Source organism: Gossypium hirsutum, chromosome A02 (assembly GCF_007990345.1).
Source record: "Gossypium hirsutum isolate 1008001.06 chromosome A02, Gossypium_hirsutum_v2.1, whole genome shotgun sequence".
Classification (NCBI taxonomy): Eukaryota; Viridiplantae; Streptophyta; class Magnoliopsida; order Malvales; family Malvaceae; genus Gossypium; species Gossypium hirsutum.
Window position 1 is genome coordinate 69618478 of NC_053425.1, and position 16103 is coordinate 69634580.

At 39.0% G+C, this 16103-nt stretch overlaps 1 protein-coding gene across 1 annotated transcript; it reads right to left on the reverse strand.

The window, feature by feature from the left end:
* Positions 1 to 11641: 11641 nt before the first annotated feature.
* LOC107951978 (cation/H(+) antiporter 19) lies at positions 11642 to 14875 on the reverse strand. Its single transcript, XM_016887176.2, has 3 exons — positions 14485 to 14875; positions 13188 to 14189; positions 11642 to 13089 (listed from the first exon to the last, which is right to left on the reverse strand). Exons 1-3 carry the CDS (start codon positions 14686 to 14688, stop codon positions 11902 to 11904), a joined length of 2394 nt encoding a protein of 797 aa, XP_016742665.1. The 5' UTR covers positions 14689 to 14875; the 3' UTR covers positions 11642 to 11901.
* Between the last annotated feature and the right edge of the window lie 1228 nt (positions 14876 to 16103).

Consider the following 16103-nt stretch of genomic DNA (forward strand, 5'->3'; position numbering starts at 1 on the left):
AGCGTACTCTGTAGGCATATGCATTCGGCAGAGGAGCATCCTCCCGACTCATCACTGTACTTCACTTCTTTGATTAATTGTTGCATTGATTGACCTGGTTTATCTTCATATGTATGCGACTTAGCAACAGTAAACTTACCTGTTGAGTTATGAGCTCGTAATTCGAGTATCAAACTTTGGTCATGCGTACTTGTTGTAAAGTGTGTAAGAGATGCCTCTAATAATCCGAGAATCCTGTTTTCTGGCCGATTTGATGCTTTTGCCGTTCGACGAGTTTGATGTTATTTTGGTTTGGATTGGTTAACCGCGCATGATGCGGTTGTGAATTGCAAAAGCAAGACTATCGATTAGAGGTGCGCAAATAACGAAATAATCCGAGTTGAGTCTGCGGACTTAAGGGGTTGCCAGCTGTAATATCAGCAATGTGGCCCAGAAATATGTAAGGAAAGGTGCGAACGTACCTCGCGTATGTACTTGATGACAAGGAGATAGAAAAGAACCCGAATCGGTGCCGGTGGTTTGTGAATACCCGGATGTTTTTCCTGAAGAGTTACCGGGTTTGCCACCTGTTCGGAGTAGAGTTTGGTATTGAGCTTGTACCTGGAACTACGCCAATTTCGATCGTCCGTATCGTATGGCACTAACCGAGTTAAAAGAGTTGAAAGCTCAGTTGCAAGAATTGACGGATAGAGGTTTCGCTCGACCGAGTTTCTCACCTTGGGGTGCACCAGTATTGTTCGTGAAAAAGAAGGACGGAACCATGAGGTTGTGCATTGACTATCGTCAACTGAATAAAGTGACGATAAAGAATAAGTATCGGTTACCGCGTATGATGATTTGTTCGACCAACTGAAGGGAGCCTCAATGTTCTCAAAAATAGATCTGAGATCGGGCTATTATCAGTTGCGAATTCGAGAATCGGACATACCCAAAACTGCCTTCAGGACGAGATATGGTCACTACGAGTTCTTAGTGATGCCGTTTGGGCTCACTAATGCCCCTGCGGTGTTTATGGATTTGATGAATCGGATCTTCAGGCCGTATTTGGATCGGTTCGTAGTTGTGTTTATTGATGACATCTTGGTCTATTCAAGAGATGAGACCGAACATGCTGAGCATCTGAGGCAAGTGTTGCAAATTTTGCGGGATAAGCAGTTATATGCTAAGTTCAGTAAGTGTGAGTTCTGGTTAAGAGAGGTTAGCTTCTTGGGTCATGTGGTGTCCGCATCGGGTATTCGAGTTGACCCGAGCAAAATTTCAGCCATACTTAACTGGAAGCCTCCGAGAAATGTTACCGAAGTCCGGAGCTTTCTAGGGCTCGCCGGTTATTACCGTCGATTTGTCAAAGGTTTCTCGATGATAGCCACACCAATGACGAAGTTACTTCAAAAGGATGTTAAGTTCGAATGGACGGAGAAATGTCAGAAAAGCTTCGATCAACTGAAAACTCATTTGACTGAAGCTCCAATTTTGGTGCAACCCGAATCGGGTAAAGAGTTTGTCATTTATAGTGATGCATCCCTACTTGGGTTGGGTTGCGTATTGATGCAAGAAGGTCGAGTTGTGGCCTATGCATCGAGACAATTGAAGCCACACGAGAGAAATTATCTGACCCATGATCTCGAACTAGCCGCCATTGTGTTTGCATTGAAAATATGGCGACATTATTTGTTTGGTGAGAAGTGCCATGTGTTTTCGGATCACAAAAGTCTCAATATTTGATGACTCAACGAGACTTGAATCTGCGACAAAGACGTTGGCTTGAGTTGTTGAAAGATTACGAGCTTGTCATTGATTACCACCCGGGAAAGGCTAATGTGGTTGCGGACGCCTTAAGCCGGAAATCACTGTTTGCTTTGCGAGCGATGAATGTACACTTGTCTGTTCTACCTGACAATGTGTTAGTAGCTGAATTAAAAGCCAAACCATTATTGACTCATCAAATTCGTGAAGCTCAGAAAGTCGATGATGAATTGGTTGCAAAACGAGCTGAGTGTGTTCCGAACAAGGAATCGGAGTTTCAGATTGATGATGATGGTTGTTTGAGGTTTAGAAGCCGTTTGTGTGTTCCAAGGAATTCGGAACTCATTCCGATGATTTTGAACGAAGCCCATTGTAGCCGAATGTCAATTCACCCGGGGAGCACGAAAATGTACAACGACTTGAAACGTCGGTTTTGGTGGCATGGTATGAAACGAGACATCTCCGACTTTGTTTCGAGATGTTTAATATGTCAACAAGTGAAAGCGGAACATCAAGTGCCTTCAGGGTTACTTTAGCCGATCATGATACCCGAGTGGAAATGGGATCGAGTCACAATGGACTTTGTGTCCGGACTGCCATTGTCAGCAAGTAAGAAGGATGCGATTTGGGTTGTTGTTGATAGGCTGACTAAGTCGGCTCACTTTATCCCCGTGCGTACGGATTTTTCATTGGATAAACTAGCCGAATTGTATGTTTCACAGACTGTGAGATTACATGGAGTACCTATTTCTATCGTGTCGGATAGAGATCCGAGATTCACCTCGCGATTTTGGGAGAAATTGCAAGAAGCTTTAGGTACCAAGCTGCATTTTAGCACCGCTTTTCACCCCCAAACCGATGGTCAATCCGAGCGGATAATTCAGATGCTTGAGGATATGTTGAGATGTTGCATCCTCGAGTTTAGTAGTTCATGGGAACGGTATTTACCTTTGATTGAATTCGCTTACAACAATAGTTTTCAAACAAGTATTAAGATGGCACCTTACGAGGCTTTGTACGGGCGTAAATGCCGCACACCATTGGTTTGGACTGAGCTTGGTGAAAGTAAAATTTTCGGAGTTGATTTGATTAAAGATGCCGAACAGAAAGTAAAGGTGTTATGGCTCGAACACGGGATCGAGAAAGCTACTTGGGAAACCGAGAGCTCGATGAAAGAACGATATCCAAACCTATTTACCGGTAAGATTTTCGGGGACGAAAATTTCTTAAGTGGGGGAGAGTTGTGACAGCCCAAAATTGACCCTAGTCGGGAAGTGGTTTCGGGACCGCTAAACCGAGTCACCGAAAGGTTTGAATGTGATGTTTATTATCTAGAATATGTAATCATGAATGTGTGAAAATTTCAAGCTTCGATTTAGTCGATTGCATGTGAATTTAGTCAATAGGACTTATATGAGAAAATTTTAAAATGTGATAGGTCAATGCATGAGGACCTATTAGTGCATGTGGAAGAAAAAGGGGACTTGCATGTCAAATTCCCCCTCCCTAATATATAGTGGCCGGCCATGCTATGGGTGGAAACATGTCACCAACATGTTGTGTTAGTGATGTATGGTAAGGAAAATAAAATATTAAGCATGATAATTAAAATAAATTAAAGAAAGGAATTAAACAATGAAAAGGAAGGGTGATGAAAAAAAAAATGGTCTCATCCATACCCCCCCTTGTTGCCGTGAGTTGAGGAAAGAAAACAAAAAAAAAATGTGTGTTCATTCTTGAACACCTTTGGCCGAATAGAGGAAAGAAAGGAAGGGGAAGAGCTTGAGAAAATCGGCTATGGTGGTTTGCTAGACTAAGGTATGTTTGATGTTGTTCTTGAGATGCATGCATGTTTTAGTAGTTGACTTGAGTTCTAAAAACCCATGGTTCAATTTTGTGGATTGATGATGATTTTGTGTTTTGCCATTGATGAGTGCTTGAGCTTTTTGATAGTTGTTGATGAAAAGTGAAAGATATGTTAAAGATTAATATGTTTTGTGTTGAAGTTTTTGGTGATTTTGAGTAGTTAGGGCTAAATTACAAAAACAAATTTTTGAAGGACTCAAAGGTGAAATAAATGAGATGTATGGACTTATATGGGCACTAGGAAGATTCGGCCCTTAAGGAGTGTGACCAAACTTTGTGTATTTTGTGTTTTGTGGAATAAAGACTAAATTGTGAAAGTGCGAAATATTAGGGGTAAAAATGTAATTTACCCATTTATGCGTTATTAGACTAAATTGAATGAAAATATGTTAAATTAAGGCTTGGCAAGCTAGCTATTAAGGTGAAATGCTAATGTTAGTATTTGATTCGGTAATAATCTGTTTGGGGACAGCAGCAGTAAGGTGATTTTGGAAAATCGCCATAATTTGTAGGAGTTGAATTAGAAGCTGAGTGAATTATGCCATTAAAGCTTGAAGAGTCTATTTTCTTACAAAAGAAACTATGAAAACAAAAGAGTTACCGATCTTGAGATATTTGAAGTATTGTGGGGCTGAGTCAAAATGACTACTAGATTCCCTGTTCTGTTTTTAGAAAATCATTATAAATTGTACAAAAATGATTATAAGATAAAATTTATATGCTTAGACTCCTTAATGAGTCTAGTTTCAAATGAGATCAAATACAACACATTTTGAATTCTGTAAAATGAGAAATTTGATTCGTAGTGAAGAGTGGTCAGAATAGTCAAACAGTGAAACAGGGGAAACTTTAAGAAAAATCTGGTATTGATTGGCCAAGCCAAAAATTCTGAAAATTTTATGGATGGAAGATATACGAGTCTATATTCAGGGAAAATTAACGGCTAGTGATTTGGAGTTTTGTAGCTCCAGTTATAAACAATTTAGCGACTACTGCTCAGGAAAACAGCTCGTAGTGAATATGTGATTTTGTTGTAAACATTAATGAAAATTTGCCAATGAGTTATTTATTGACTATTATAAAGCTTACTATAATCTATGTGTGTGAAAGTCAAATCAATATATATATTATTCTGAAAGTAATACTTGAATAGTCGATTAATGACTATTTTAAATCATTGATTTGGCTCAAGGAGTTAAAGGAGGTGAATCGAGCAAAGGCAAAGAAAAGGTTATCGAGTAGCCGAGTTGGAACCGTCTTACCCAACACGAGGTAAGTCATTAAGCATGTAGTTGGTATTATTTCAATGGTCATAATGTTTATGTATTGATGCTGAATGGAATGAATAAATATACATATATATATATGTGCATGTACGTATGTGATGATGAAATTGTTGAATGAAAGAAAAGAGGTACGATGTACTGAGTTGTTGATCTCGGCACTAAACGTGCGGGATAACCATTTATGACCATGAGATTGGCGCTAAGTGCGCGGGATTAAATTGTACAGCACTAAGTGTGCGATTTGACTATGTTGCACTAAGTGTGCGAAATGAATATGATGCACTAAGTGTGCGAATTGACCATGCGGCACTAAGTGTGCGAGTTTGACTATGTAGCACTAAGTGTGCGATTTGATTATGTAGCACTAAGTGTGCGAGTTGATTATATAGCACTGAGTGTGCGGACTCGATATACATTCGTGAATCATTATGGACACTATGTGTGCGACACTATTGAGTCGATCGCGGACAGCGGATCGGGTAAGTGTCTTGAGTACATGGCTAATAGGTGCTATGCTTATACTTGGTGCTGAGCTCGGTAAGTTTGAACCTATGTGACAAATATACTTGAAGTCACGTACATAAAATTTATCGTAGGATGGGTGAAAGGCCGTTTAGTCGTTTGATTGTAACGAAAATAAATTAATTTATGAAAATGCTTCAATGTCCTATTGATGAGTATATGGAATGTGAATGCATGAAATTGAATTGATAGGTTGGAGGAACTATGGTATGGTTCGGAATGGATGGAGTAATTAGCCTCGTTCCATTTTGTTTTCTCTTGTGATAATGTTATTGATGGATGGTAGTGCATAGCTTATGACTTACTGAGTTATAAACTCACTCGGTGTTTCCTTGTCACCCATTATAGGTTGCTTGGACTCATCTATTTTTGCGTGGTCGGGCCGTCATCGAAGTCATCACACCGGATAGCAAGTTTTGGTACTTTCTTCTTAGTTGGCTTAGAAGAACATTTTGGCATGTATAAGCTATTACGTTGTGTTTGAACTTTGGCATGTAAACTTTAAGCCATGCGAAAATGGCACGAATGTTCGATTGAGTTGGATCAAGGGTAGGCATAAAATGAACCTAGTTACTTTCGTAACAGATGCTGGCAGCAGCAGTGTCATGAGATTGAAAAATCACTAAAAATAGTAGGAGTGAAATTAATTGATGAATAAATTATGTAAGCGAAGCTCGATGAGTCTGTTTTCATGAGGAAGTAACGAAAAGATCATATGGGCAGTATATTAAGAGATAATCAGATTTTTGTGGGACAGGGCCAGAACGGTTTCTGGATTCCCTGCTCTGACTTTGGAAATTCATTACAAATTAACCAGAGATAATTAGGGGTCGTACCATATATGTACAGATTCCTCTCTGAGTCTAGTTTTCATAGAAACAAACGGCATCAGTATTGAAGCCCCGTGCAGGGAGATATTTAAGTCGTAATGGGCAAAGGTCAGTGTAGTCGACCCCTGCAACTTGGGAGATTTTGACTAATAAACTGTACTAATTGGCCCAACCAAAAATTCTAGAAAAAAATACATAGATGGGCACATGAGTCTAGTTTCTGGGAAAAATTACGAAACTGATTTTCGAGTTACGAAACTCAAGATATGATTTTTAAAACGACTAGTACACAGATTGGGCAGTGTCTGGAAAATAAATTTTATAAGGGGTTAAAGTCAGTTAACACCTCGTGTTCGACTCCGGTGTCGGTTTCGGGTTCGGGGTGTTACATCTCTTGTGGACTTCGCCCCCCAAACTTTTTTGACTTAGGGAGATCCATCTTACGTTGCTTAGGAAATGAAACCAGCATCCCTTTTCCCACAATAGCTCCTCACAGAACAAGTTCACCCTTGAGCTCCTTATTATTTGCCATCATGGCCTCAGTTTCCTCCTTCAAAGCCATGACCATCACTTCGAGAGCATCATCTCTCTTAGTTAGCTTCTTGATTTGATCATCCATAACAGTATTGAGGGTTGCTCTCATCGTACCCTGATTGGAAATAATAGTTTCTATCACAAAGTCCCTGAGCTGCTCTCTAATTGAGTCTAACTTATCAGTGCATCCCTCAAGTACTTCAAGTGTTTCTGTAACACCCCAAACCCAGCTTTGTTTTAGTGTTTTAAAAAAACCGTCGTTTGATAAGGCTTAACCAAGTGAATGGAAGCTGCGCACCAGGTAGGTATCCAAAAATAGAAGAGGTGAGCCATGAAGGTTGCTTAAGTACCAAGCTCTTTGAATGGATCCAATCCTAGACATGCCCACAACCATTGCCACACTTTGGTGCGAGGTTAGGTTTTGAGAAAAACGAGTTAGAATTCATTTAAGTAGATATTTTTGATAAATCGATTAATTGTATCGTTGCGTTATTTTGAAAACAATTATCATTTTGAAAATGCGGCCTAAGTCTAACCCATTTTGGATTGTTATCAGTAAAATATAGGGTATAAAATAAAATAATCCTAGAAAAATAATTAAAATGGCCTTATTACAACCCAAAACCAAATAATAATATTAATTAAGATAAAACTTATAAAAAAAATAAACCGGTTACTTATTGCAATTAAAAGAAACAGAAATAGTAGTGTGGCCATCTTTGAGTCCCTCGCAGCTCCAAACCATCTAAGCTTAGGGATTACTGCACAGTTAGAAACGGGGAGAGTTTACAAAAACTCAGTGTGTAATCCCCAACAACAAACAAACAGTGAATAACACAGTGTCAATACAATTTGGGCCAAAGCCCTATTCAGTAACAGTACAATTTGGGCCTTAGCCTTTAAACAGTAGCAATATGGGCCTAAGACCTAATTCAGTCTCAACATATACTGGGCCGAAGCCTTTTCATAAATCATATCACTGGGCCGAAGCCTTTTCATAAATTATTTCACTGGGCCGAAGCCTTTATTGTAAACGGTATGGCCCATAGGCCCATTTCAATAACACATGTAATGTCAATGGATGTATGCAAGCCCATTTCAATATCATATGAAATACCAATGAATGTATGCAAGCCCATTTAGGGAGACTACTTGACCCACCATCCGCTACTCTCTACCCGTACCAACCAACACACCATGTGGAGAATGATTCAACCCACCCAACCAACACACCACTGGCAGCATAGCTGCTTTATCATATATCTGGAGGGCTAGCCTCTTTTAATAACTGGGGCAAAGCCCTTTTCAATAAACTGGGGCATAAGCCCTTTTCGGTAAACTGGGGCATAAGCCCTTTTCAATAAACTGGGGCATAAGCTCTTTTGCACTTCCTCCATCCATATAAAAACCAAACCCAATGCAACATGTCATGTATGCAGAATGTCATGCCCATATTTGAATAAACAATCACAGTCAAGTCATTCATATCACCAACATATATTCACAATCAATCCGTCAACCACACAGTCCAAGTCAGTCACTTGCCCACAAGGGCAAAAAAATCATTTTTCACATTATAAGGGTATTTTTCTAATTTTACCAAATATCAGGGTTTTCCATGTTCATTACAATTATCAATATTTCCGAGTGTTTAAACAATGATCTTTAACCCACTTTATCAAATTCGGGCTTTTGGGCCCAAAACCCCTAATGGGCCCTACGAATGCTGATTTAGCCTACTTTACCCAAATTTTACAACAATACTAACCGTGTTAATGTGCAACTTTTCCAAATTCCATTTTCTATCAATTCTACCCAAATGGGTCTGAAAGCCCATTGGGCCCAATTTCAGCCCATTGAGGCCCAACTTACCATCGTGCACAAAATTGAGTTCTTACCTGTTCCATCGATCCAAACACCGATCTTATAGTATTTATCGCATCTATACCCAAACGCAACATTACAAGTTCCCGAAATACCAGTATTTTAGCATTTCGACTTCTCAGCAAATAGTAATCTAAGCTATTACGAGGGTTAGTACACACCTGTTACGGGTTGAAGTTGAAACGTTTCCAAAATCAATCGCCTACGATAACCACCACCTGTCACTCAAACTTAACTAATCCAATATCAATATATGTAAATCCTAAGCACATCAGTCATACGGATCATAAGGGAATATTCGTCATTTTACCATACAGGGGCATTACGGTCACTTTACCCTACAGGGGCTTTACGTCTCTTTACCTTACAGGGGCTTTACGGTCTTTTTACCTATTAGGGGTATTTTAGTCATTTCATCCTACAAGGGTGTTTTTGTAAATCTACAAACCAAGGGTATTTCAGTAATTTTGTAAACCAATGGTATTTCCATAATTTTTAGAAAGTCAAGGGTATTTCTATAACTTTGTAAATCAGGGGTATTTTGGTAATTTTACAAATTGAGGGTATTTCGGTAATTTCACAAACTAGTGGTATTTTGGTAATTTTACAAAATAAGGGTATTTTGGTAATTTTACAAATTGAGGGTATTTCTGTAATTTTACAAACCAGGGGTATTTTAGCAATTTTACAGACTAGGGTATTTTGGTAATTTTACTGATCGAGGGTATTTTGGTAACTTTGTAAACCAAGGGTATTTTAGTAATTTTGTAAATCGAGGGTAAAACAGTAATTCTGTAAATCAAGGGTAAAACAGTAATTCTATAAATCGAGGGTAAAACGATAATTCTGTAAATCGAGGGTAAAACGATAATTTTATAAATCAAGGGTACTTTGGTAATTTTACAATTTAAGGGCATTTCAGTAATTTGGTAAACTAAATTATTCTAAACAGGGATAACAATACGAATGGGCCTAAAGCCTATTCTCGGCCCAAATGGGCCCACACGCTCGTGTGACCCTTTTAGCCCAAATCTAGCCACAAATATGAGATTCACCTAGCCTAGTCTAATATTTACTACACAATCAAACAACTTATCCAATTGGGCCCATAGGCCCATTGGGCCCACATGGCCCCTTTCGGCCTATCGCGGCTCGAAGTAGCCATCCTACAGCTAGAGTAGCGAGAAATACACACCTGATTGGCGACTGGAGTTAATCCAAGCTCTGAGCACTCTTAGCTGACACCTAACCCAAACGAGCACGCCATACAGCGAAAGGGATCAGCCAAGAAAAGGTACATTTACTCTCCTCATGGTTCCCTCTATTTAAAGCCAGCTTCGCAACCACTCTTATGTTAGCTTCCCGATGTGGGATCCTTCCAACATCAGAGTTTAAATTCAACACCAACTCTTGCCGCCTCCTGTTAGCAAAATAAATGCTCCTTGCTTGCCATGGGATTCGAACCCATGCCTCCCCTCAGATGCTCCACATGCTACTTGCCACTAAACCACAAGGCTTTTTGTGTCATATTTTATCCCCAATTAATTATAAGGTCTAAAGGCCAAAGTCCAGGTTCCCTTAAAAAAACCAAAATAAATTGCAAGAGCCAAGGCTTGAATCCAGGCTCCTATACAACCTTAATGACGCCACAACCACTAGACTACATGCTTCCTTGTGTCATTTATTTACCACAATAATTTAAAAGGCCCTCATCCAAGCAACCAAGTTTTTTTTCACTTAATACCAAAATTTTTGCTAAAGCCCAAGTTTAAACCCAAGATTTCTCCAACGCTTCTCAAAGCCATTAACCACTAAAGCAAACATTTAATTGCTTCATTTCATTGCACAATTAAATACCTATATACAACCTCCTTACGGACCCCCACTCAAGGCCCAATACTTCTAGGCCCAAATTCAGGGTGTTACAATTTCCTTCGTACTTCCCATGGTTTCCTTGAGATTGGTCACCTAACTTCAAAAGCCGACAACATATCCATAATATGCTATTTTCCTAGACCTCCCACAGGTCTCCACTGGGACATTCTACTTGTCTCTTCCTTTCGCCATCTCAATCAATGCCTTCAAAGACTAGCTTTAATACCAACTGTCATGGAGATAGATATTTAGTCTGACAAACCGTGCAACCTTAGACAATTTCTTGTGCTCAAATCTAGACTAAGTCGGTCTACTCTTGGAAAATGTTAATTCTTGAAAAAAATTCTCTAAGGCACTAAAGCAAAGCAGAAGCGAACTCGAAAGGAAAAAGAAGCTATGAACGAACAAAAAGCTACAGAAAAATAGCTCTTACCAAGTGTTTGAGTAAACGCTCTCAATAGTATTCATTTACTTTGAAGGATTACAACTAAGTGAATACAAATGAGGAAGACGACCTTTATTCATAGTTGAGCACCCCTAAAACTAACAGTACAGATTGAGTTACATCAATGATCGAGATTAGAGTCTATCCATAATTAAGAGTTCTAAGAGATTTAAACTTTACACAATCTTATCTTGTTCAGATTTATACTATTTACCCTGGTAATTCTAGTTTTACTGAAGTGTTTCATTGGGCCATCAATGCTTCAAGTAGATGGACTTCTTTATATGTTCCACGTGTCCAGCCAGTTTATTTAGGTTAAATGTGATCCATTGAAGAAGTTGACATCTATTGGACGTTTTGTGTGCAACGGTGGTAGACTATGATCTGCGGCCCGTGACACAACCACATTGTTCTAACTCAAGATAAAGACATTATATCTTAGAAATAATGTTACCTGATTATCCTAAACAATAGAGAGAGAACTATTAGTAAGACAATTTCTACTACTCGTCTTACCTTTAATAACTATAATTTTTTACAATTTCTACCAATTTTTCATACAAAACAACCTTACCACAAGATTTGTAATGCCAAACAAGTAATGCAATATCATAAACAAATGTTAAAAAAAAATTATTTGATGTACCAAAATAATGTCGATAAATTATTGTTTTATCTTTTGTCTTTTTACTATTCATTTTACAACCACAATAATCGCAATGATCGAGTGCAGTTTTATGACAAAGTATTCCTAATAAAATGTGGGACACATAATCGTAGCCTGCCGGATACAATCATAACAACCATTATTGAAGAGCCAATGTAACTGAACGTATAGTTGACCTTTTCTCTCTCCCTAAATTTATTTTTCACCATCGAGGAAGGAATCTATCAAAGGAATTGGAGCTTGAATCTCTCATACACCATTTGACACTGTTTTATTTGAAGCCTCATTGATGTCATCGAGAGGCTTTTCCATGGCGTTTATGGAAGGGTCATATTGTTGGATAACCAAAATGGATGAAGTAGTGGAGAAATCCGATGAGGCTAAATAGCTCCCGACATGACCTAGTTCAGGACAATCCGAACTCCTGTCCGACAAAGGCATTGCCGGAGACGTTCTTCCTACCAAAAACAGTGTAGAGTTGCTCATTGATCTCAAAGCTGCGATTACGTCTTCTCTGCTTCCCATTGCTATCGCTTCATGTTTTACAGACTCACTGCTTTTGCTTAAATTAAGGAACTCCGAGAAAATGTCGTTGTCTTTCTTGGATTCAGCTCCCACATCAGCCTTGGGATGATTAAGTGCCGTTTCAGGTTTGGGTGTAAATTTAATAAGGGTGAGCTTGATTCCAGGATGCTCAGCCATCCTCATTCCATATGCAAGTGCTTCACGATCATCTTGGCCGCCGAAGAAAGGAACCACCACTGAGTATGACACTTCACTGGCGACGACTTGGGTGGTGCCACCCAGGCCACGGTCTACAAGGATTCCGACCGAGCAAGGGGCATGTCGGAGGACGCGTTGGTTGACTAGATGGAATGAGTGTCCTAAAGATTCCATTGTTCCATCTACTCTTTGGTGCTTATGGAATGGTATGATAATCAAGGCAGCTCGTTTTCGGTCCGCACTGGTGCAAATATCCTCATGTATGCTATTCAATGGTGAGATTGCAGTCATCGGGCGGATAACGACGCTTCTTAGCTGCTGATAGGCCTCGAATGCAATCACCATATGATTTTGATCCCCAGGTTTCTTGTTCCAAAAGGGTAGTCCATTTTTGCGCGCCTTGTGGATCATTGAAATGGCCGATGATCGTTCAGAGAGTTCCATAAGATGCATAGCGTATATGCAGAGTTGTCCCTTCTTCCTCGTCCCTCGAGAGGATTCAATCAGATTGATCAGCGTTGGGATGTTACGAGTACTATGGAAACATGCCAGGACTCGAAGTTCGCTATCGAGGTCTTGTCGCTGAATCCTTCGATTTTTGTAGGGCTTTCCCTTTCTAGCAGGCTTGTATACCGCCATCACAATCGGTGTTGTGATGAAGGTTGTAAATAATGCCATTAGAACTAAGATAGCGAAAGTTTGGTCGTTTAGCACCTGCGATCGAACAATGCGCACCTTTAGCTGCATTCGAGATAATTTAATACCTATGTTGCGGACATTTTCAAGACACTAATTTCGAATATATATATTACCTTGCGGTCCTTGCCGATATTGAGAACAATGAGTTCCACCAGGCCTTTAGTGTTCATGAGGACTCCAAGTGCCAAAGCTTCGATGAAAGGTACCTTGAACAGCATTGCTAAAACAACCGTGCCAACAATCTTCCCGAAACAAGCAGTGAATATAACAAGCACTAGCAAACCCCATGATTGGGCACCTTCTATAGTAGCAACATTGGTTTTCAACCCACTAGATGCAAAGTAAAGAGGCAAGAAAAGCCCCGAAACTAGATCTTCGATCTTTTCTATCAACACGCCAGCAAAAGGACCGTCTTTCGGTATTATTATGCCGACCACAAAAGCCCCAAAGAGTGCATGAATGCCTATTATATCCGTGATTAAACCTGCAGCCAGTACTATTGATAGTGTAATACAAATGTACAGCTCCTTCACTGGCTCGCCCTCGGGGGATCGCCTAGCCATCACTGAAAGTATCGGTTTCAATACAAAAATGGAAAACACAATGAAAGCTGTTCCACAAAGCAGCACCCATACGGAGACAAGATAAGAGCTATCGGATCCCGAGAGTGCAATAGCGAGTGCAAGAAGTATCCAGGCAACGACGTCATTGACAGCTGCTGCGGACATTGCAATCCGCCCCACATCAGTTGTTAGAAGCTTGAGTTCGGCAAGAATACGAGCGAGGACCGGAAAGGCCGTTATAGAGAGAGCAACCCCCATGAAAACAAGGAAAACTATGTTGCTAACTCCTTTGTTCACGGTGGAACGAAGAACAACCGATGCACCAATGCCTAAAATAAATGGAAGACTGATCCCTGCAACGGCTATTATTAAGGAATTGGTGCCTGTGCGACGAATTGCTCGAATGTCGAGTTCGAGTCCCACCAAAAACAAGAAGTAAAGCAGCCCAATGTTGGCTAAGGTGTCCAACACCGTCATGCTTTTCTTGGGGAAAATTATGTCCAAAAACTTCTGGTGTCTTCCCAAGGCTGAAGGACCAAGCAAAATTCCTCCCTGGATACATACTCATTACTTAGATAACGAACGTTTCCTCAATATAAATAGCACGTAAGCTCAATTTGTTTAGTTATAGAAAACTTCTTGGGAACTTAAATATATAGAAGTTGGATAATAAGTTGTTAGTTTTATACTTTTCAGGACAGGTAATCAACTAATCAAACAATTTAACATGGTATTGATACCCTTTTTGCCCATCTCATTCATATTTGAGCTCACGTATAAATTACTTAATTATTGAGCGGGTTTTTTCGATATAATAACAAGCAAAAGTAAGGTAAAAATGACTTACGATGATCTCTGCAATGACTCTAGGTTGCCTTAAAGGTCGAAGAAGGAAAGCAAGGAGCCTGGTAAAACTGACCACCAAAATTATCTGAACAATGAGCAATGGGAGAGCAAAATCGAGTGGGTTTTCTTTCTGAAAAGCTCCATTGGACGTTGCCTTCATCGGTGCCGAGCACACAGGGGCAATTGGGGCAGCGTTGGTAGCCATTTTTGAACCATACAAATAACAATTCCTCTAACAAAGAGCAAAGGCAACTATGAATGAAACTCAAAGGCCTACGCCTCTACTTAGTTCTTTCACTTACTAGGTTTAGATGCATGAGGATTTTAAATCTTTCTTGGCCAACGGAATCGAACTGCAAATACAAATCTCTACTTGTTTTAAACGGTAAGTGAAAAGAATAGTTGAGTTGCTGTAGATATAGGCAATTTAGTAATGCTGCAAAAACTGTTAATGTAAAAAAAGACATGGGAACCTGATCAACCGGCTAGGTAAAGGGGGTTGTTTAAGGAGATTAAAACACTTTAATGATGTTTATGCCATGGAAAAAACGACTCCTTTGCCTATCTTTTTCCCGTTTCGTTCTCAGATAAATATGGCAAAGAAATGCTACTTTGAACAGTATTAATTTCTATTTATAGTTCGCTAGTCTCAGGATATATTATACTATGTTATATCATATTATTCATATTGCCTTCATCGAAGCTTGTTAAGCATTTCGAGAATTTCTTCTTAATTTCTCATTTTATACTGACAACAGGCTAGATTATTTAAAAAATTAATAAAAATAACAGGCTGCTGAGATTTTAAAAGTTTTTGAACAATGGCAGATTAGGATCAGGTCTGGTAATTTTGAAGACATTACATGAGGAAATAACTATAATGGGACCCCGAAAAAATTGAAAACGATAATACACAAATTTGTCAAAAAGCAGTAAAATATCGAATGTAACACGCTTGATTACGGCAGTGAAAAATAACATAAATTAGACACATAAATTGTTAGGTCTATTTCCTGAATAAAAGAAAATATTGTGATTCAAATTGTAATTTGGTATAGCGTCTTTTAGAAATAAATGACGTAATTCAAGTTCTCAAAGCTCAAACTTAATAATGTAGCAAAATTAATCCTGCCTCTATTTTTTTTTACATAATTAAGTATCCAAAATGGAATTTGAAGATTAAATTCTATAAAACTGATCAGATTTGCATTTTGCAAATTTATTCTTTATACTGTTATATAATAATTTTGTTGAGCTGTTGGTTAGCGCAATGCCTCGTGCTATGTTCATTGCGGGTATCCCTGCGACAGGAAAGTATCAATTACCATTTTTGGTGTTGCATCAAAATTCATGAGTTGTGAATCTTGTTGATTGTGGACGTATGATACTTCATTTATGAATAATGATCCATTTGATACAACATATTTTGAAGGTTAGATCGAATTAGATTAAGTAATCAAATCTCTTGAAATAAAGAGATTGAATCGAGATTGCATTGAAAACTTATCTCCAAAGTTCTTACATTATTTTGGACTTTGTTAATATATTGTGTATGTTAGTTTAGCAATATTTTTTTATGAGAACTGATTGTAATTGATCTAATATAATACTAAGTTTCAA